General features: G+C 39.5%; 2 protein-coding genes across 2 annotated transcripts; one reads left to right on the top strand and one right to left on the bottom strand.

The window, feature by feature from the left end:
* Nucleotides 1–11,821: 11,821 nt before the first annotated feature.
* Nucleotides 11,822–14,730, top strand: LOC140945673 (G2/M phase-specific E3 ubiquitin-protein ligase-like). Its single transcript, XM_073394700.1, has 3 exons — nucleotides 11,822–13,051; nucleotides 13,290–13,668; nucleotides 14,112–14,730. Exons 1-3 carry the CDS (start codon nucleotides 12,563–12,565, stop codon nucleotides 14,351–14,353), a joined length of 1,110 nt encoding a protein of 369 aa, XP_073250801.1. The 5' UTR covers nucleotides 11,822–12,562; the 3' UTR covers nucleotides 14,354–14,730.
* Nucleotides 14,731–15,250: 520 nt separating this feature from the next.
* On the bottom strand, nucleotides 15,251–19,044 carry LOC140935397 (uncharacterized). Its single transcript, XM_073384952.1, has 2 exons — nucleotides 18,261–19,044; nucleotides 15,251–16,007 (listed from the first exon to the last, which is right to left on the bottom strand). The coding sequence occupies exons 1-2, from the start codon at nucleotides 18,968–18,970 to the stop codon at nucleotides 15,359–15,361; spliced, it is 1,359 nt and encodes a 452-aa protein (XP_073241053.1). The 5' UTR covers nucleotides 18,971–19,044; the 3' UTR covers nucleotides 15,251–15,358.
* Between the last annotated feature and the right edge of the window lie 4,228 nt (nucleotides 19,045–23,272).

Raw genomic sequence — 23,272 nt, 5'->3', positions numbered from 1 at the left:
TGTAGAGAGAAAACCGTTTACATAAGAACCCATAAAAGGGCCATAAATCAGCCCGTGGACCACACAGGAGAGACGTAACACACATTTTAAGTAAGGTAAGCTGTTTTTAATTGAAATCCTTTCATTTTGTAGGTTACAGAAACGATAGGTTTTTTTTCCCATACAAATCCTTATATTTTGAATTTTACGCAACAATGCCGATGCTCGCCGATGCTCATATTTCGAGCTTGGGCTACCCGTGAAATCATGCACCCAGATTTCTCACCACAGTTAGGGGCACAACAGTGTTTTACCATTCAACTTATTGAGAACTGTTTCGGTTTTTTTTTTTACCATCCTGACCAGTGGCAATGCTAACAGATTCTAGACTTAAGTATTGCTGTTCTCCTGAATTGTATTCCCTACTGTAATATTGTATTAAGTAGTGGATTTAGTACCGTAGCTTTCTATTGAATGCAGTGATGGAGGTGAGCTTGTGTTGATACAAATCTCCCTTCTTTTCTCATGGAAATTACGCATAATAATAATTGTTAGCACAAAAATAACATGATTTACATAATAAAGCAGGAAGGGTTGTATTAAAACAGCGTCAACTCTAGCCTCATTTCCAGATGCAACTGTAAAAGGGGCTGCCAGTATTTGCTTTAAAAAGCACATATGTGAGAGGGGAAATTTGATGCTCATCACTTCCAGGGCTAAAAGTATAACTCCAAAAGTCAGGTTATTTCCTTTGTTTTGTTTTACATCACTCCTGAATATGGTACATTTTCCCAGATATTTGACATGGTGTGAATCAATAATCCATATCTTCCAAAAGAACTAGTGGTTTCCTCAATAAAAGTGTAAATAGTAATGTTTGAGGTCCCTATATATTGTTTATTCCTCAATGATACTGACATTGCAAAATATTGGGGAGGTTGGGGGTGGACTGATCAGTTAATTAATTCATGGAAAAACAATAATTTATTTGCTATTTAATACACATGCATTCCAGTTCACACTGTAGGTCATAGCATATTTTCCCAAAAGCAGAAGACTTACTATTTTTCTAAAAGTTGCTAATGTCTTGGGGTTGAAACTGACATCTTACTATAATATTAATATTAATATATCAGTACAAGACATGTCTTTCATTGTTTACAATTCCTTGTACTGTACAAAAATTTCACTTTGAATAATATCAGTATTTCTTTCTACTTGATGTCTTGATTCTCATAAGATTTTACGGTAAATTATCAATTAATGCAAATGTATCGAAATTAAAGGAAGTGATAAATCTTAGTCTGATAACACTCTGACTGGACTCTGTTCTATGCATCTCAAAATATGTCAACTCAGTCTTCCATGGGTGATGGATTTTTCCAAAGATCACCTTTTTCTGGTTCACAGCTTTTTGACGATGCAGGTAAACTGAACGCACTCTGCCACTTAATATGCAATTCTGCAGTGGGAGGTGGTGGGATGGCTGCAATGCATTGGGATCAACAGTCAGGGATCACTTGCATGTAGAGAGATATTCCTTGTCACGATATCCACATCATGTAATCTGCCATGTAATATGTTAGCAATGAGGAGGGGAATATATCCATATCCCTTGTCCTCTTTTATGATCTTCACGTGTCTCTACTTTGTCTGCTGATAGTACTTTCAGCTGAACATCTGTTCTCCTGTTTTTTGGGTTTGTGGTAGGGGGGAGGTGAAGGTGGTAGTTCCAGTCAATGACTTTGTGGCATTTTCTTACTCTGTAGGCCCTGTAACTGTAAAATATTCAAGTTTGAGAGTAAGAAAATATTTTCACCACTTGAGAAAATGCTACTAAACAGAAAATCAAGGCCACAATAGAACACTGCAGTTCAATAGAGAATCAGCCAATGATAATGATGATCATTAACATCCTCATCACCAGTACAGTCAACAAGTAATTACCTGAAAGATATCCTCTTTGATGCCTACAGTAAGGATAGGTTATTAACACATTCAATACTTCCTGTGTGTCTGTTGAGATAAACAGCAGTTAGAAAGTATAAAAAAATAGAGGGAAAAATAAAATTGTTCATTTTTCCCAGCAAATCACATGTAAGCTCACTACTTCGTATTTTGTTAGCAGAACCTAGTTTTGGTCATAAGAAGTGGATCTCTTGACCCAGGCATATGAAGAAAGGCAGGGTCTGGGGAAGGGGGGATTAACACTTTTATGCATTGGCGTTTCACCAGTGCATGTATGCGCCTAATATTATCGTGCAACACTTTAGGAACCACCCTGCGGTGGCAGAAGCTAATTTTTCTTACCCAGACTGTGGGGCAACTGAAATTTTGTACATGAAAATCAGTGTCACTGTCAGTGTCAATACATCTGTGTTTATCCAAGGATGGCAGAATTATAAAGTGCTTGATTACCAAAAAAAGGCACCAAAACATCACGACCAACTGTAGTGTCACATAATGCTATTCATAGACAATGTACTCCACGAATGGACCTTTCATGCCCGGTTTATGTATCGGTCAAATCGAAGCTTCAACATGCCCCCCCCCCCCCGGGCAAACCCCATGCATTTGACACCTTTGCCCTCCCGGGCAGGAGGGAATTTGATTATAAGAGTCTTCCAGGGGATGGGGAATTTGATCTCCATGCGTTAGGGGTGGGGAATTAGTGCACCCACAATTTCATGTGAAATCTCTGGCGTGGCGAGCTATCATAGGGGACGCGGTGTTGGAGGATTTTCGTGGAAAAGATTGTGCCTTTGTGGCCAATTGGTTACGAGGAAAGGGCTTAAACAAGCTTGGTTTTGAATATATGAATATATAAAAGTTGTGTTTACAATGACCTATTACCAGGGATTCAATGCAACAATAAAAAGCTCAACAGAGGTCAATATTACTTTGACCTGCCGCATGTATAAGGTGAGCGATGATTCATGTCAGTGAAATGGTCATGATGTAGTAGGTGGGATTTTTTTTAGAACGTTTTCTATGTTGCATGACACACGAAGAAAAGCTGAGCATTTAGTGACCTTGTAGCAGCTATTTTCGCCGCTTTGCACGAGAAGTTTGTTTGTAGTAAATACGCTAACAGTGTTTCACAGTTTTTGTTGTATTAAATGCGAATTATTTTCTGTATTTATAAAGATTTTGTTCGACAACTGAAGGTGTTTCTGCCGTCCTTCCGTCATTATGTGCCTGTGAAATGTCCCCGGGGTGGGGGCATTATTTTGATCACCTGAATGGACCCTTGTGTGGGGCATTTGAACGGCATTTTGGCCCGAGTAGGGGGGATTTGATCAATAATTTTTAAAAAAGTCAAATGCCCGGGGGGTTGCCCGGGGGGGCATGTTGAAGCTTCGATTTGACTGATACATTAGAGATCACCCTGGGAACAAAGTGTTTGTTAGAAGGAAGAGATTACTTGTAAAAACCTGACATGCAGTAATGCCTTTCAAGTGCAGTGCAATAATAGGTAGACTGTTATGTTTATCCAATATCTGGAATATATATATATGTGTGGTTAATTTGTTATCTCAGGTAATTTTTATTTTTCTTTTTGTTTAAACTTCGTTAGCATCATTACCATACTCAAAAACAAAAGAAAAACAAAAATTATCTGTGATAAAAATATAACTACCACATATATACTGTCAAGTATTCAGAGGTAGACTCTTCTTAATCAGAACACATATTCTCATCGTCAGAAAATAAAGACGAGTTCAAACTATAATCGAAAAAAAAGACAGAAATCAGATGGAATTGTTGCCTGTGATATCTAAATAAAGACAACAAACTATAAGTGAGCAGTATAAAATACGGGCTGCGGACTGCGGACTGCGGACCACGGACTGCGGACTGGGTATAAAACACGGACAAGGTATAAAACGCGGACTGCGGACTACGGACTGGGTATAAAATACGGACTACGGACTATTTTGGTAAAAACCCTGCAAAATGGTTCTAGGTAAGGAAAAATAAGATCAAAAGATCGCTAAATAGCAAGACACGTAAGTTAAAGTTGTAAATACTCCTATAAATTCTTGGTGGAGGTGTCCCGCCCGGTTCTCTGAATCATGAGCCGGATCAAAATGCTATTTTAGACCTTGTCGTATGGCGCGTTATCAGTGTCAAAATTATGTTTGTCTTAATGTTTTGAATTTATACTGGCATTAAAATGTCTGTCGTGACATTAATGCGTTGGCATGTGGAGCTTAAACGTGACATTACGGAATACGTCTTGACATTAAGACGTTTGTCTTGGAATTACGATGTTCGTCTTGACATAATGATGTTGATATGTATATTATATATGAACAAAACAATCGTCTTTTAAAAAAATTGAATGGTCGTCTTAACATTATGATGCTCGTCTTGACATTATGAGGTTCATATGTATAATATATATGAACAAAACAAACGCCTTTTAAAAAGATGGTGGTCTTGACATTATGATGTTCGTCTTGACATTAAGAAAGCATGCACTGCGGACTTACTTCCCGCCAAAACGAATCACGTGATTTGTTCTTCGTCAAAAACAAAAACATGGCGGAAAACACTGAGGGAGAAATTCTTGAGAATTTGAAGAAGGGCATGGTGGACAACACTGAGGGAGAAGTTCTTGAGAATTTGAAGAAGGTCAACGAAAGTTTGTGTAGAGTAGTACACATGCTGCAGGGTCCTTATAGCGGAGAAACTTCTGATGCTACCAAATCAATTCCATCAACATCGTTGCCTCGCTCGTCTGGTTCAAACACAAGTAGCATCTTTGCAGAGCACCAAAGATTGTTTGGCAACGCGGCTGTACGCACAAACCCCAGAGTAAATCAGATCGCTGCAGCACTGCGGTTCAGGCCACTGTCGTCAGGAACAGCACTCTCGAGAGCAACTACAGGAAAGAAACGAGCGAAGAAAACCGCGGGTGGATTTGGTTTCCGAACAAAGCGAAACCAATGGACTCACAAGTTTTGTTGTTTGGCTGAAAAAGATGCTTGCAGGATACCATCTGTGGAAGATAAGCTTAAGCTAAGAGCTGCAGGACTGGGAGAGAGGGAAATCACGTTGGACAGAGGCTGGTCTGCGAGTCTCTTGCATGAGAAGTTATCAGAAACATATCCTAAGCTTCGTGATGGAGGAGGATATGAATTTTTGAGAACTGATGGAAGGTCAACCACAAGGCTGGTACTAATACCCGGTTCAAAGACAGAGGGTTATAGTGTTCAGTACTTGAAGGACAATTTGAATCAAGCAACAGCGTATATCCGTCCACTGCAGAACGACCTGTCATTAGGGACCTTAAGTGTCACTGTCACTAAGGACCAGGCAGGGTCCGCGGATCGAGGTCGGCCGATTACTTCCAAATTTTCAGCATTTTTTCTCTATCAGATAAGATTACGATCGGTGGTATTTTTAGTAAAATAAAATTAATTTCTTAGAATTTTGACCACCCCCCTAGTTTTTGGTGCTATTTTGCCCACGTGAGACGGAAAATTTGGGTAAACTTCCACGACGCATTTTACTTACTTGGCATTAGCCTTATTCATTTATACGAACTGTACATACTTTCCAGCCTATAACCAGCTCATGTCTCCAATATAAACGAATTTTGTTAAAAATAACTTACTTTGGAGCGGTTCCAAATATCATCACTTCGTGGCTATCGCAAGTAAGAAGAATTTTGGCAATTTTCCAATCTGGTTTTCTCTAAAGTGCGGCAGTTTATATCCAGATCAAAACTATTTTTTATTAGTCTGTCATAAAGTCTTTACAAATACGCAAACTCTTATTTGGCAAGTTAAAATCTCGTCGCGTGAGCTTTCTCACAACTTTAACCTAATTTCCTACTTTGCATAGTTGTAGTTTTTCCAGGAAAAATTTCACGCTTGATTTGCGACTTGTTGCAGGCGTTTATTGGCTTCTTTACTATCACTAAGAGAAAAACATTACTTTTTCAGGTAAGTGGCCATAGTTCATCGGCCTATTTTGTCATTTGGTAGGTCAAAATCCCCTCCCGTAAGCTTTCTTCAAATTTAACTAATTTGCATGTTGTCGAATTTCTCCGGGAAAACTTCACCTGTCTGTTGATATTATATACAAGCGATGATAACCCTGCACGTAATTAATTATTAATTTTTATGAGGTTCTTGTTTTTGAAACTAATTGTTGTTTCGATCTTGCAGACGTTGACAGTCCACAAATTTGGGGCGAACATAACAATTCTGTCATTTCACTAAACATGGACATGCAAATTAATATGCCAGACAGGCTCAAGATTGTGTTTTGTAAAGTAGTGAATAGTTTTGGAGACTAACAGAGTTAATGTTTTCTCCACGTGTGATGGAAGGCAAACAGGCTGCCGAAATGACAGTCAATTCGTGGCAGAGGAAATGCAATTCGAACGGATGCGCAAATTAGTGAGTCGAAACTTAATGCATTATAACGTAACAGATTTGACACAACGTTACTAAAGTTGATCAATCCGTGTGCATTGCTGCTGAAATCTTCCGGCACTGCTCTTTTGTCTAGGAAGAAAACCGAATTAGTTTCATCCATGATAGCATTCAAGCATAGCGACGGACAGCTGGTGTTTAGCAGTATGTAAAAATCCTTGCAGTTTTTTGTTTTACTGTGTTTACCATAGCATTCATTCAGTTTGCAGTCTTATATTGCTCACGATTTTTTAATTTACAAGTATTTATAAACCCTGTTATCGAAGGGTCTCCCTGTACCTATCTAAAAGGCCCCAATGGAGAAGATTGGGGTAGAAGCATAGAGATCCTCCCTACTAAAACCATGTAACGTTATTTTTGAAAACACGTGCAACTCTCAGAGAATTTTTGAATGGCCTCAAAGAAAGTTTTTTTTCTTGACAGTGGTCCGCTTGTCGTCAGGTGTAGCTGATTGCAGATTTCTTTCAGAGCTGCCAGTTTGAGTGAGTCAAGCTTCTTGTTTTTTACAAGTTCGCAGATATTGCTAATGCCCACGATGATTGGATGGCTTGGTTTGCCCATATCATCCATCACCAAACTTCTAAGGGTGTCAAACGCTATTTCCGACTCGGCAGCCTCGATGTCTTCCTCCGACATTTCCTCCGCATCAATACCCCTATGACGCAGCGCCGCTGTCTGACGTGAAAACAGGCTACTGATCTGCTGCGCAGTCCTCCACTCTTCAGGCTTAAACGTGGGCTCTCCGTCCTCATTTATGAGGGTCTTCATCTCCCTCGCTACCCGTACAGGATCGGCCTTGTTTCCAGTTCTTGTACCCTCTTCGAATTTCTTCATCAAGAAGAAATCATATCGTACTGGCCTGACACCGGTTCTCACCCCTACTTCTCGAAGACTTAACAAGAGAGGCCCATTGTGGTAACATCCAGCGTTATCCGATCGGAGGTAGGCTGTTGTCACCCCTGGATACTCCAGTTTGACTTTTTGCAGCAAGTCCTCTATTATTGAAAGAACTGCAAAGCTATTTTGGGTGCAGTTGTTGAAAATGTGTACAAAACACTCGACTTCATGCTTACTCTCCACTGTTGCTCTAGTGATTACTGCACTGATATGCCAGCTTCTTCCTCTCTTGCCAAAAAAATCACTCATGTGTTCTCTGTATTGCACAGGCAGAAACTTCATTGCCCAGTCCATTACGACAAGACACGAGTTGTCGTCTAGCTTCTCGAGAATATCCTGCTTGGCTTCGTCCTGGTTACTTGACCGTAGTAAGTGATTCTTCCACGCTTGTATGTTGCGCACACTCTCAGTGTACTCAAACCTCCACCTACCCCTCTCCTCTTCCGTCATGTCCGCTTTGTCTTGCATCTCTGCCACCTGTTTCAGTACTCCTTCTAGACTCTCACAGCGCTCACATTCGTAGCAATGTTCATGATCACATTCGCCCCTGAACTCCCATGCACTACTGTCGCTTAGTGCGTGGACCGTGCAGTGATCACTGCAATGTTCTCCTCGTCCGATGTGTGTCTTGAAATCAATCTTTAAGTACCTTTTTGCATCCTTTAGAAATTTCTGAGTGGCAGTAACGTTGATGCCCTGATCTGCTAAGGCCTCCAACATAGAAAAGAGTTGATCAAAAGCCTCTGTACCCTCTGCAGTGGTGTTGTCAAGTCCCTGAAGGGATTTCTGCATAGAGGCCGAACACACTTCAATCATTCGGTAGAGAGAACGCTGGCTCGCCGGCTCGAACTCTTGTTCTTTACAATAGTCTAAATATTGTCTGATGATGCGTGAAGGAATGACGGTCCTAATGACTGCTGGTATGACAATTTTCTCCCCCGAGTCAAGCTTGAGAGTCTTTGTCCCGAACGCCACGTCTTGGACAAATTCTGGTCTGGAGATATATTCAATGAAATGATCCACCTTTTCACGCTCAATTCTTGTACGGAAACTAGGAATTTCAGGGAGAGGCTGGCCTTTCCCTGCTTCTGTTGCATGTTGGCGAGCTTGGTCGATGCGCCATTTGGAAAGCCCAGGGATCATCTCTTGAAGCTCAGCTCTTGAAAAGTCGTCTGCAGAGAGGGAAAGGATCTGTCGCTTTGTTTGCCAATGACCTGCTTGCTCATAGGCATTGACTAAAATGTCGACAAGACCAGAGTTGGGATCAAAACGCTTGCGCTTTCCTTGGTTGTCTCTGTTTGGATCCAAAAGTACCTCCGTTTGTAACGCCTTCAAAACCAGTTCCTCTTGACCGGGAGTGATGACAGACAATGAAGTCACTATAGTCTCCTTAGCTTTGCGGATGTAATATCGCTGCTGGGTGTCGGAGACGTCGTCCCAGGTCGTGTTCAGGCTGGATATTACGGGGCTGTAGCGGCCACCTGAGATGCTGTGGACAGCTTCGTTTAATTTCTGCCGTTTGCTGTTTTGTTCCTCCATCTCGTCAACCCATAAACTAATCTCTTCGTCTGGTATCGAGGCTTGGGACGAATGGGACTGCAAAGAGACTGTTTCTAACCCCTCACCAGTGCTTGAGACCGCTGCACACACCGTGGCTGGCAATGTGCTCTCCTCACAAACAGTAATGACAGAGACAGTGGCAGAATCAGACTCCTCGATCTCGTCTCCAATCACCAAGGTGTCTGAGTAAGGATCCTGAAGCGTAATAAAATAGATTAGCAAATTATGGACAAGATCGTCCACAATTCCACAAAGATCTCCAATACATGTAACTGTGGAAACTCTATATGTGTTTCCTAGCCGCTGCCAAAGGGTGCCCTCGCATCTTTGTTGTTGCTGGTCTCTTCAAGCACTGGTCAAGACCAATTTGTCATACCGAAAACATTCAGATGTAGTCGAGTAATTGTTCTCGACGCGCGATCTGAAAACTCTAGACATGGCTATCATTATAACTAGGTCCCAAGCCTCTTGGAAATCGACCACACCTTAACGATTCCAAATGGCTACCCATTGAAGAAAAGACAGGAAAACCAACAAAGGTACGTGTTATTCATGTTGTCAGTTGTTATAGATATCAGTGCACCTGTTGGCGGTATCAAAACATCCTCTGATTATATGGTCAGTTACACTATGCTTAGTTACCTGCTCTCCAGACATGAAACCGTGAGCCTTACGGGATTTGTAGTGTGCTCCACGGCAGCTGGAACACACAGCTGTCATAAAAAATGATAATGATAAATAGATTAACAATACTGACAACAATAACCAACACGATCACCATCAACGTCATTGACCCTTTATACCGTCACCATCGTCTTTATGGTTATCGTTATCATACCCATCATCAATATACAGTCAAGGGACATATATTCGTCACTTTCAATATGGCGGCGTTTACGCGCGCTGTTTTAACTTCGTTTACGGTAAATTTAAGTTTAAAATCACCTTAGTATTTGGTAAGATGACCCGTCATTTTGATAACATTGTCTAGGCGATCAGGAATGGGCTGGTAAAGCTTTCATATTTAATCTAATTGGATCTTCCGCTACACACTCTCAGTTTCACGAGGAAGGTCATTCTTGGTAGCGATATTTTCAGTGGACTTTTGTAACTCTCTCTTGATGTAAAGCCAAATGTTTTCTATTATATTTAAATCTGGAGACTGTGCTGGCCATTCCATTAAGGGTACTTTGCTTTATCTTTATAATTATTTACATTGTGTGCTGCGCTGTGGACTGGCGTATTGCCATCCATGAACATGTAGTCTTTGTCTTCTAAGTACTAAACAACTACTGGCCATACATTATTTTCTAGGATGTCAATGTACTTGGCAGAGTTGCTGTTGCCTTCAACTGAAGTCACACTTCCAACACCATCATATCAAAAACATCCCCAGATCATCAAATTTATCTTTTGTTCCACCTGTGATAGTCGTTCTTAGAATGCTCAACAGTCTTGACAGTTCAGCTTTGTTTTTCACGGATTCTGACAAAGTAACAATTAATTCTTTTGTCTCTGCAGACAGTTAAGCACTTTGTCGACTCACGAGTGCTGAATATTGTTTATCAAAAGCAAAACAAAATAACTGTGATCTTTTTTTGCGACCACCCGTTGCAGTTACTGTTAAATAACTGACTGAACGATGTGTCAAAACACAAACAGCTTTTGTTCGTTTCCTTTTGGGAAGTTTGAAATTTTTTTCTTGCTCTTAGTCGGATGTTTGTTTGTTTTTATTTTTACATAATTTTCCCGCCTTTATTGACCGATGTCGCGCTCCGCATCTAGTTTTCCCCCGCGTAGTGTGCACAACGCGGGTAAGAATTTCGCGCGTTATTTTTGAATTACAAAAACAATTACAATCACCTATGATCAACATTTCCTTAAGAACAGGCTTCTTTCCCAGGCCAAGTCCCAACTTAGATGTAAGGAAATGATGCTCTATTTCATTTTGTCCCAAATCTTTCAGGGTGATATTCCGATGGAGGAATGCAAAAGATGTGGTTTCTACTTTTCAATGAATGACTTAAAGGAACATATTTTCAGCTGCAATCAAGGGTAAGTGATTTCTCTGGTGATGTTTGTTTAAATCTAAATCTAAATCTAAATCTAAATCGAATACAGTGCAAAACCTCCCACATGGGATATATGTGCACAGTTTGATCCCATTTACAAAAACAATGTGGAATTTATAACTAATCATCTGAAAAGCTTTTACTTTCTTGGTAAGAAATATCTGATTCTTAATGACATATTGTGTACTGTCTGGTTTATTTGCTGAATCTTAAAAATTCCAGAAGTTGCAAATTTGATCTTATTTGCCATTCCAACCTAGCACAATGATATGTTAACTCATGATCAAATGCCTTTACTGTGTGATAAATACATTGTATGACAAATCATATGTAGATAAGCCACCTTCAATTCACAAAAAATAAGGTCAGGATTTAATAGCATACAGCAGCTACATGTATAACCAAAGGTTAAAAAAAACAGTTCTGATTACTTTATTTTTGTCTGAAAATGTTTCACCATCCTAGTTACAACAAAAGGCAGGAGATTGGAAAGGATGTTGGTGGACCTAGCAAACGCAACCATGAATTATCTACTTCATCCTCTACTAACACTGCAGCAAACTGTAAGTACACTTTTCATGTTCAGTCCTTTAATTTGCTGTGGAAACAAGCATCACCTATTCTTGTACTACTAGTATTTATTATGATTCTTACAAGTTGCATTTAGTTGGTTATTTTTGTTACTTTTGTGTTTTAATTATTCCAGCCTTGGCTGCTCTGCAAGATATTTTTCCTGAATGGGATATGACTACACTTGAGGGCATTTTGCGGAGGTGTGGTGGGGTTGTATCTGATGCAGTTGACATGGTATTTGCTGAGTTCCCGCCCATGAATGTATGCAGTAATGTTTCTTCAACAGCTACATGTGAGCCAGGTAACTATAACTTGTGGTACTGTAATAACCTGTAAAAATCAATTTAGATACCATACTATTCTTGGGAATAAGAAGTTACCTTTTAAATAGCGGTGAACGGTTTTGTTATCCAGTGTGACCCTTGTTTTACAAGAACTTGCAACAATTGGCTGTGGTTTTTCTTAGAATTGAATGGCAAAAAATTGGTTTCCTTCAAGTGTAACTGATGGTTTGCAGTTTCTTTATGAAATCCTTGTCAGTTAAATGAAATGTATTTTTCTGTTTCATTCCAAGGCTTTACAACTCAAAAAGGTGAACAAGATTTGAAAAGGGGAATTACAACCTCGAGTTAAATAAATTATTGTTGATAGTTGTTGTGTCTCACACACCTTTCTCTCAGTTTTCACATTCTTTTCCAAATAGATGGATGGACATTTTCGCCCGGTTATATAACTTTACCAAGGAAAGTTCTTATGAAATATTTGGTCTGCCAAAATGCCATTTAAATGTTAATATCAATGATTTTTATAATAGATCAGGAAAAATAGCACATACACATATTGGGATGTGAATGTAAATGTACAAACTAAAACATAAAAGTTTCTCTGATGGCTTTTTTTTTACTGGATTTATAAATATGTTTGAATATTATAGTGAAAGTTTTTTTTTACTTCACTCTTGCAGATGCAAAGGAAAAAAGCATCACCACTAATAACTTTGAGGGAGGAGGTAGAATTGATGACAGTAAGGTGATGAAGAATGTAAGTGCATGCGACTTGCTGAGGCAGCTTAAGGAGAAGGTTCTTAAAGATGGTATTCAGCGGATCACTGTTGCAAGAAACACTTTGTGGGAGGACACTGTTGCACTGTTTAAAAGCACAAGGTTTGATCCCACTAAGTCTCCTAGGGTGAAGTTTGAGGATGAAGAAGGAATTGATGCTGGTGGTCTACGGAGGGAGTACTTTACTCTTTTGATGAAGGCAGTAACCAATCATCCAGCTTTACTAGAAGGCCAAGAAAACAAGAGAGCCATTACATACAACACAAGCGCCCTTCAAAGCAATCTTTATTTCATTGCTGGTCGCATGATTGGTTGTGCGATTATACATTGTGACATAGGTGTGCCTGTTTTCTCCAGGAGTATGTATTACTTCATATCACATGAAACTGTAGACATGACAGAAATGCCTCACTGTGCAGAGGACATCCCAGATTGCTCTGTTGTGGAACTGATACGCAAGGTAAGGCCACCCACCCTGATGACGATGTAGGTATATTTGTAGATTTTGTGCACGATAGAAGTTTTTAAGACATCCAAGACAAGATTGATTCACCTAAATTGTTCTATAAACCACCAACTCTTGATACATGTGCAGCTGGTTCTTTTAATATGTAAAGTTTTTTGAACGGACATCACATGATATTGCAAGTTATATGATCAACTGATATATATGTTTCAACTTTTTTTTTTCTTAAAAGGTTGAAAATGCGGGATGTCCACAGGACTTAGAAAACCTTCAGGATGATTTGTCCGAGCTATTGCAAGCTGCAGGGTGGGATAAGGTGCTTACCTATGAGAACCGTGTGGCTGCTATGCAGCTAGTAGCTGCCCATGAAGCCTTCTACAAAAGAAAGCTTTCCATTGACCAGTTCTGCAATGGGTTGGATGTTCTTGGCATGTTAAATCTTATCAGAAGCCATCCTGAATCGATGCAGCCATATTTTGTACACAACACAGACACCCTGTTGACGCCAGCACTTCTCTTTAACCAGTTCCACAACATTGACAAGGTGGAGGATAGAACAAGAGAAGTAATGAGACAACACTTGAAGAGGTCCATATCTGAGTGCTTTGATGGTAAGAGTTGTTACAGTAGTTAGTTTTATGTTTTAAATAGACTGTCTGCTATCCCCTATTTTCCAGCCTGGGTAGAGTCCAAAGTTTTTGTGGGGAGAGAGAGTGAGACATTGTATTAAGTCTTTTGGAATCCCTGAAAGATATTATCAAGGCCCTTCAGAAAAAAACATGAAAACTAATAGTGAAGTACAATGTTTAACCCACATCAAGCATTCAGTGTTGATTTCAATGTATTTAACACACATTAGCACTTCATGCGTAAGTGGTTGTCCAATTTGAAGGTAATTAAAATAAGATTCCTCTGACTGTAAGTTCGATGAGTACTATGACCTTGCACAATAATTATGGCATTCCTGGGAATATTATTCATCCAGGTAATTCCAAGTTGGAGAGCACTTAGTCCTACTACACATACTAATGACTGTTTTTCTTTTCCAATCCAGAGTTCGGGTCTTCAAAACTAGTTGAATTTCTCATGTTTGCAACAGGACTTGGCGCTCTACCTCCTTTGGGGCTGGATGAGAAGATCACTATTTACTACAGAGAAGATACCTGTCCTCATTTCTTTGCAGAAACACGTACAATGGAACTAAAAGTTCCTACTGTTCATGATCAATATAGCAAATTTTATAATAGTTTCCTGGAAGCTTGCATGCACAGTGTAGCTGGGTTTGGTTGTATGTAAACAGTTCAAATAAGACCATGGGTCAAAGGGCGGTTTACATGTTCATTTGCTGATTTTCACATACTTTGTTACATTTCTTGTTGAAGCCATATTTGACATAATGATTATCCGCCGATGACATTAGACGTAAACAGTTTTACAATAGTGATATTGACATTAATTTTTGAAATTGAAACATACCAAGTGTGCTAACTAAGGATAGCCAGGTGCTTACATTGACTAGTGCCTATGGTTAGTTGATTTTGCTGCAAACATGTTTTTCTTACTGTGGTGACCATATTAATTATTATTCAGGTTTTCTTGGCACCAATATTTCCGTAACACTCAATAACCTGTACTGTTTGCCTGTTAAAAAGTGAAGTTTGCCAATCATGTTGCAAGACGTGAAGTAACAAACATTGAAGTTTGAATAAAAATATCAATTCCATAACAGTCACTGTTCCTCAGTGGGTCTATGGCTTGTTTTAGTTCTCGTGTTTCTTGTAGATTCAGTGGGCACTCTGTCAAGGACAATTCAATCATTTCATCAGAATCTGACTCTGGTAATGGACCATCCCAATCTAGACCATATTGCTCAACCTCACCCTGAAAATTATGCAACACAATCAATTTTATTCAGTGACTATATATATTTTTTTATTTTGTTATTATTGTTGTTGTTGTTGTTTTTTTCAGGGGGAGGCTGGGGTGATAAATGTTCCTCTATTAAAACAACATAATTCCTTGTAAAACTGGCATACAAGGATTGGTTGACTTCTATTTGCACTGATATAATGCTAATTACTTGGGTAAGGGCGACTACTTCCCATTGTAACTACCCCCCCCCCCAAAAAAAAAAAAACAGGACACTAAGACTACAAATATCTGCATGCTTTTACATTGACTAAATGTTCTAGGTTTTCCTTTGTGCAACAGGGCAATGTCAATTAAAGAACACAACTATTTGATTCAATTTTTTTTTCTTAAAGAAAACTTGAAGCATAGTTTTGGCATGCTAAGACAACTTCAAACTTCTCTTGGTTCCTTTGATGTACCACAGTTTTGTTGCCACTGACTGCCAAGTTTGTTCAAGAGATGTAGATATTTTTGGCTTCTTACCTCTCTCAAATCTTCAAACATTTCTTTAGCAATTGTATGACTGCTTCCAGCCATTCTCATCATACCAGATATGAAAAGTTGTCTTGGTGTCATGCTATTTTCTGTACAAATTGGTTTTCTGATCCAACCCTCTTTCCATACATGTAAATGATTGTTGATCCGGGGAAGGTACACGTAATGCAAACAAAATATGTGGATTTCATTGTCTATATCCAGAGTCCCTGTGCCCTCCAAATGACTAAAAAGGTTGTAGTAGAGGCCAACTACACCAGTGAACACATCCCGCCAAAGCCTTTCAATTCTTTGGTTGTGGACTGATGATCCTGTTATCATGCTCCCGTGCCCAGCGCCTCTTGCAGGGTGTGAAAGCATGAATAAAGACACTTCCACATTTTCCCCACCTTTGTCTGCTCTTACCCGAGAAGGAAGGCCATAACTTTCCACAGCGTTCTCAAAAAGATTCAGGACTGTTGAGGTACGATTGTTGTCAGAACATTGTAAAAACACAGGGATCCTTGAGTAGCCATCCACTCCTCCGTGTATGACGAGGCGCCACCTAACAAATAATACACAGGGTTTGAGCTAGGATTTGATCACTGGGGGACAATTTGTCCCCTTGGCTAAAATTTTGGGGGACATTTTCATTTTTAGGGGGACAGAAATTTGTACACCCTTCCTTCTTAGCAGGGCTTCTGATAGGTCTCGGACGAAAAAGTCAAATTTCGCGGGATTTTTAGGGACAAATTCGCGGAAAAATCGGCCGATTTCGCGGGAGTTTTCGGGGCAAACTTCATCGAAAAACAATCGGTAAAAAACGGCCGATTTTGTGGTTATTTTCAAGGCAAATTTCGCTAGAAATCGATCGGTTTTGTGCTGATCAGACCAGCCTTTTTAACGTTTTTCTAACAGAGGTCATCATTTGCTCTTTCAACAACAATACGCTCCAGAAATGAACCAATGGCAAAGCCTTTAACATGATGGCTAGTGCCCAGTTTTTCGCAACCTAATCTGTTCGCACGTTTCAGTGACGAAGTTCCAAGATAAATTTGCAAGTTTACGGCAAGTAAATATCCCCTATAGCTGAAATAAGTTTCAAATATGTTGTACAGACACATATTTGATAAGATTTCTACCAAATTTCGCGGTATTTTTCGTGTTTTTGTGAATTTCAAATCAGAAGCCCTGTCTTAGATTTCCGACCAAAATAGCAGTAGAGCGTGACTGAAACGTAACTTTGGAATGAACTTTAAAGGTGCGATAAAATATACTTTCCACGTTCTGTTTCAGCTTGCAACTTCTGTACCGAAATAAATCTCTTCGTGTGTGCTTCCTTTCGAGTTTTTTCCCTAAATTTTGAAGGGGACAAATTGTCCCCTTGGCCGTTTTTTAAAGGGACAATTCCAATTGCAGTGCGGGATTGGCGCAAAGGCGCGGCCTGGCTCAAACCCTGAATACAATGTATTCAAGAACTGAGACTGCTTTGTGCCTGTAACATGCCAGCATGTAGGGCCACTTTTTCAATAAAAGAAAATAAGTAAAGGAAAACCGCATATAAGGAAGCTCTTTTTTTACAATGGCTGATTTTTAATATTTTAGTAATAAATAAATAATGGTAGTTTCAAAGACAACACTCCCAAATCAGAATTCTTGGTTTTCACATGATGTCATAAAATTAAAAAAACTAAAGTATACCTCCCACAAAGCCGTTTCCAACATGGTATGTGGATATACAGAAAGTTTCAGGTTCTCAAGATGTTTTACATTGATTTATGAAGGTTTCAAATGTGTTGCAGAATCCGTCATGTTATTTAAGAATAGCCATTAAAATAAACAAAATTGACCAGCTGAAAGTTATTTTTGCACTGTAGATGCTTATAAGCCAATCTAATCTAATTTATAGTGAATTCAATCTTTTCTGATGAGATTTTTTGCGTAATTATGACTTTAAAGTTTTGGCCGCCATGTTGGTGTCCCAAAGTGGGACACCAAGATGGCTGCTCCATACATTTCTTACTAAAAGTATCTAATACTCACTTGCCTGTAACTCTTAAAAGAAATGCTTTTGGCCAGGATGTGTAGGTTTAAACCCTCTACAATTCCATAAACATTTTGTGATCAAAATCTGTTATTTTATGCTTCTGAATTTTGATATGACGTCAGTGGAAACCACCAGTAGCTCTTTCCTCAGTGACTTTTTCTGACTGTTAGCAGCGAAGTTTCCTGATTTTATCTGTCCACTATGAAGTTAAGCAGTTCAGTTTTCTCTTGTAGGGTTGGTGTAGTTGAGGATTTGTTTTGTGCATTAATTTTGTACCATGAGCCATAAATACATATATGATGCAATTTTTCTTCCTCAAGGTGAGTTTACACGTGGGCGCTGAAATCCCTGCTACTTTACACTTGCAACAAAAGGTACATGTACATTAAAAAATCACCTGTGTATGTAAACAGGCCAAGAACCACCGAGCCCCCATCCCCTGGGTGGAGGAGTTCCATATACCTAAAAGTGACGGGTTTCAGGGGTTCAAACCTCTTAAGAGTCTTTGATTCTAAAATGCATCTACCAGCATTTAAATGGCCTGGGTACCTTTTGAGTATTAGCAGGGAAAAATGTGTCATGAACTACTTATCAGCAAATTAACTTTTAGAATTGGTACCTCTTAGGGGTAAAAGTTGATTCTGTTTAAAATTTCCGACGATCATCCCGTCACCTTTATATGGGAGCTCCCCCTCCCCCGGGCACTGAACATTATTTAAACATGACCACAAGTGAAAAATATACATCAATGTGCCTTTTTTCAATCGCTACCTTATTAATTTGTGGTGCCCATCAATATGCCACAAGGCATTTGGCCCATAAACACTGTAGGATCTTCTTTGTATAGTATCCATCCATCTAAGTACGGCGCCTTCTGGATCGGTTCGAATCATTGATGCTCTTACTCTTGCGTGCTGGATGACTATGCCCCGACGGGTCAGCTCACCCAACATACGACGATATCCAATGTTGGGAAACAATGCCTGCACATCTCTAACAACGCGGTCTAAATCTTCGTCGGAAATGGTGGAATACGGTAACAGGTTTACCAAACCGTGCTCACGAATCCTACGAGCCACAGTACCTAGCGAAACGCGTAACATGTCTGCTACCTCTCTTCTTGAAAATCGTTCTCTAAGAAAATATACCAGTTGTTCTCTACTGATCTGGTAAGAAGGTCTTCCACGGCCACCAGAATTTAGTAAAGCTGCTCTGTAACCCGTTTCCTCACTTTCCACTCGTTGTGAACAAAAAGTTAATTTTTCGTAGGCGAACATGATGCAATTCAGAACACTCGAATCTAAAACATTGGCGGTTACAAGTCTGGCTACCTGTCGTGCTAGCTGTTCGCCCCGAAAACACAGTCCATCTAATGTTTCATGTTCCACGTTGTTCGTATGAAGCTCCCGCTGCACATCGTGAATCATTCCTTCTATTCTTGTTATCAACGTCTGTCGAAGCTCACCACATGCGTCCGCCATGTTTGTTTACGAAGAACAAATCACGTGATTCGTTTTGGGGGGAAGTAAGTCCACAGTGGATGCTTTCTTAATGTCAAGACCATCTTTTTAAAAGGCGTTTGTTTTGTTCATATATATTATACATATGAACCTCATAATGTCAAGACGAGCATCATAATGTTAAGACGACCATTCAATTTTTTTAAAAGACGATTGTTTTGTTCATATATAATATACATATCAACATCATAATGTCAAGACGAACATCGTAATTCCAAGACAAACGTCTTAATGTCAAGACGTATTCCGTAATGTCACGTTTAAGCTCCACATGCCAACGCATTAATGTCACGACAGACATTTTAATGCCAGTATAAATTCAAAACATTAAGACAAACATAATTTTGACACCGATAACGCGCCATAGGTCTTGGTCTCTAACAATCATGACAGGGGTCAGGATCAGGGGTGGTACCCCCTTCTATAATGGAAGGGTAGGGGGTTTGGGCCTTTTTGGTCTGAAAACACTTTGCCCATTTTGGTGTGGAATCGGTTATGGTTTTCGAGGGAACTACGGGAGCGTACATGAATAGACGTATTTATCGTTTCAATTCCAAATGAATAAGAACGAAATAGAAATGTGCGAATTCGAAATGCATTTGAAGAATTTTTTTGTTTCCGCTCTAACTTGGTAATGATGACAAAATTTCTGCCTAATTAGACCTAACCTGTTCAAGGCTCTGAAATAGTTGGGTCCGCTGAATTGAGAAAGCGAAAACACGAGAACTATGAGTTCTTCATTCAGTCCTCATATTTCCAAGGCTTTATTTGAAACGGAATTGTGGGATAAGAATTTTACTGCTCTGACTAACACCAATACTATTTTTTTTAATTCGGTGCCTCTTATTGATGTAAAACTGCAAATTGAAATCTCTTCAAACTCCTTCTTTTTATAAAATTCAGAGTTTAATTTCAGTTGCCTTGAGTACCGGCATAACCTTCCTTCTCCGTGGGAAGAATATACTACGTGAACAGCCAAGGGAATGTTAAAGCTGGGACTACTGTTTTTGCTAGTCCGCTTTCTATTTCTCTCAGTTTTGCCTTCTAAAGCTGTTTTTATATACATAGTCCGTAGTCCGCGTTTTATACCTAGTCCGTGTTTTATATTCAGTCCGGAGTCTGCATTTTATTCCTAGTCGGTACTTTATACCCAGTCCGCAGTCCGTGGTCCGCAGTCCGCAGTCCATGTTTTATACTGACCGATAATTTATATTGTAACCAATGCACGTATTCGTAAATGCAACTTACATTGCTGATTTATTGCTCTCGCCATCTACGCCACCAATATCTCGAATGGGAGACTCACTCCACAGCTCAGAAGTGCTAAGCAAACTATCAGCAATAGAAACTGTCGACAACAGAAGGCCAGAAGGCGAGGGGCATGAACTACATGTTAGCACACCATATAGTCGTGCAACATAAATTAAATGAACACTGTGCACAACGTTTTGTAAGTAATACGCACTTCTCAAAACTATTTCGTTTCTGTACTTATTAGTCCTTTATTATCCTAACCAGTCCTTTTCCGTACTTACCAGTCCTTTAATGACCTTACTAGTCCTGTATCATCCTAACTTGTCCTTTTGTGTCCTTAATAGTCCTTTTCTGTCCTTAGTAGTCCCTTATTAATGTTCTTATTAGTCCTTTTCTGTACTCACTAGTCCTTTAGTATTCTTACTAGTCCTTTTCAGCCCTTCCTAGTCCTTTTATGTCCTTATTAGTCCTTTTCTGTCCTTACTAGTCCTTTAGTATCCTTACTAGTCCATTTCTGTCCTTACTAGTCCTTTTCCGCCCTTACTAGTCCTTTTATGTCATTATTAGTCCTTTCATGTCCTTCTTAGTCCTTTTATGTCCTAACCAGTCCTTTTCTGTCCTTACTAGTCCTTTTATGTCCTTCAGTGCTTGTCCTTTCCCGTCCTTACTAGTCCTTTTATGTCCTAACCAGTCCTTTTCCGTCCTAACTAGTGCTTTCATGTCCTTCTTAGTCCTTTTATGTCCTAGCCAGTCCTTTGCTCTCCTTACTAGTCCTTTTATGTCCTTACTTATCTTTTAATGTCACCACTAGTCCTTTAGTATCCTTATTAGTCCATTTCTGTCCTTACTAGTCCTTTTCCGCCCTTACTAGTCCTTTTATGTCATTATTAGTCCTTTCATGTCCTTCTTAGTCCTTTTATGTCCTAACCAGTCCTTTTCTGTCCTTACTAGTCCTTTTATGTCCTTCAGTGTTTGTCCTTTCCCGTCCTTACTAGTCCTTTTATGTCCTAACCAGTCCTTTTCCGTCCTAACTAGTCCTTTCATGTCCTTCTTAGTCCTTTTATGTCCTAACCAGTCCTTTGCCCTCCTTACTAGTCCTTTTATGTCCTTACTTATCTTTTAATGTCATCACTAGTCCTTTAGTATCCTTATTAGTCCTTTTCAGCCCTTACTAATCCTTTTCTGTCCTTACCAGTCCTGTATTACCCCAAGTAGTCCTTTTCCGTCCTAACTTGTCCTTTTCTGTCCTTACTGGTCCTTTAGAGTCTAAACCAATCCTTCAATGTCCTAACAAGTAGTTCCACGTCCTAACCTGTCCTTTTCTGACCTTAATGTCCTTAATAATGTCCTAAATATCCTTACTTGTCCTTTTCCGTCCTAAATAGTCCTCAGTTTTCTTTCCTTACTAGTCCTGTAATGTCCTAAGTAGTCCTTTCCCGTACCTATTAGTCCTTTAATGTCCTAACTTGTACTTTTCTGTCCTTACCAGTCCTTTTCCGTCCTAATTAGTGTTTTAATGTCCTTAATAGTCCTTTAATGTCGCAACTTGTCCTTTTCTGTCCTTACTGGTCCTTTGTCTGTCCTTATTAGTCCTTTGTCTGTCCTTATTAGTCCTTTTCTGTCCTTACTAGTCCTTTAGTATCCTAAATAGTCCATTTCTGTCCTTGATAGTCCTTTTCCTTACCTTACTTGTCCTTCTCTGTCCTTCCTAGTTTTTTATATCCTTACTTGTCTTTTTATGTCCTTCCTAGTCCTTTTATGTCCTAACCAGTCCTTTCATATCTTTACTTGTCCTTTTCTGTCCTTACTAGTCCTTTTCCGTCCTTCCTAGTCATTTTATGTCCTGACCAGTCCTTTTATGCCCTTACCAGTCCTTTTCCGTCCTTACTAGTCCTTTTCTGTCCTTACTTGTCCTTTCTCGTCCTTACTTGTCCTTTTATGTCCTGACTAGTTCATTTCTGTCCTTATTAGATTAGTCCTTTTATGTCCTTATTAGTCCTTTTATGTCCTAACCAGTCCAATTAGGTCCTTACTTGTCCTTTTATGTCCTTACTTGTCCTTTTCCGTCCTTCCTAGTCCTTTTATGTCCTAACCAGTCCTTTTCCCTCCTTACTAGTCCTTTTATGTCCTTTCTTGTCCTTTCTCGTCCTTACTTTCCTTTTATGTCCTTACTAGTTCATTTCTGTCCTTATTAGATTAGTCCTTTTATGTCCTTATTAGTCCTTTTATGTCTTAACCAGTCCTGTTATGTCCTCACTAGTCCTTTTATGTCCTTACTTGTCCTTTATGTCCTTACTTATCTTTTTTCATGTCATCATTAGTCCTTTAGTATCCTTATTAGTCCTTTTCTGTCCATACTAATCCTTTTCTGTCCTTACCATTCCTGTAAAACAGAAAAGGACAGAAAAGAACTCAAGGACTAGTAAAGACAGAAAAGGACTAGTAAGGACGGGAAAGGACTAATAAGGACAGAAATGGACTAGAAAGGACGGGAAAGGACTAATAAGGACAGAAATGGACTAGAAAGGACGGGAAAGGACTAATAAGGACAGAAAAGGACTAGAAAGGACGGGAAAGGACTAATAAGGACATAAAGGGTCGGAAAAGGACTAGTAAGGACAGAAAAGGATTAGTAAGGACGGGAAAGGACTAGTAGGGATACTAAGGGACTAGTAAGGACACAAAAGGATTAGTAAGGACAGAAAAGGACTAATAAAAACAAAAAAGGACGGAAAAGGACTAGTAAGGACAGAAAAGGATTAGTAAGGATGGGAAAGGACTAGTAGGGATACTAAAGGACTAATAAGGACAGAAAAGGACTAGAAAGGACGGGAAAGGACTAATAAGGACATAAAAGGCCGGAAAAGGACTAGTAAGGACAGAAAAGGATTAGTAAGGACGGGAAAGGACTAGTAGGAATACTAAGGGACTAGTAAGGACACAAAAGGATTAGTAAGGACAGAAAAGGACTAATAAAAACAAAAAAGGACGGAAAAGGACTAGTAAGGA

The sequence above is a fragment of the Porites lutea genome, chromosome 1, assembly GCF_958299795.1.
Source record: "Porites lutea chromosome 1, jaPorLute2.1, whole genome shotgun sequence".
In the NCBI taxonomy this organism is placed as follows: domain Eukaryota; kingdom Metazoa; phylum Cnidaria; class Anthozoa; order Scleractinia; family Poritidae; genus Porites; species Porites lutea.
This window is presented reverse-complemented; position numbering and strand designations above follow the sequence as displayed.

Excerpts from the sequence above, each read along its gene's own strand:
- LOC140945673 (XM_073394700.1), top strand. The coding sequence starts at position 12,563 with ATGAAGAATGTAAGTGCATGCGACTTGCTGAGGCAGCTTAAGGAGAAG. Across the intron at positions 13,052-13,289 it reads TTGTGGAACTGATACGCAAG|GTTGAAAATGCGGGATGTCC; the intron begins GTAAGGCCACCC and ends TTTTCTTAAAAG. Across the intron at positions 13,669-14,111 it reads CATATCTGAGTGCTTTGATG|AGTTCGGGTCTTCAAAACTA; the intron begins GTAAGAGTTGTT and ends TTTCCAATCCAG.
- LOC140935397 (XM_073384952.1), bottom strand. The coding sequence starts at position 18,970 with ATGGCGGACGCATGTGGTGAGCTTCGACAGACGTTGATAACAAGAATA. Across the intron at positions 16,008-18,260 it reads GGGCACCACAAATTAATAAG|GTGGCGCCTCGTCATACACG; the intron begins GTAGCGATTGAA and ends ATTATTTGTTAG.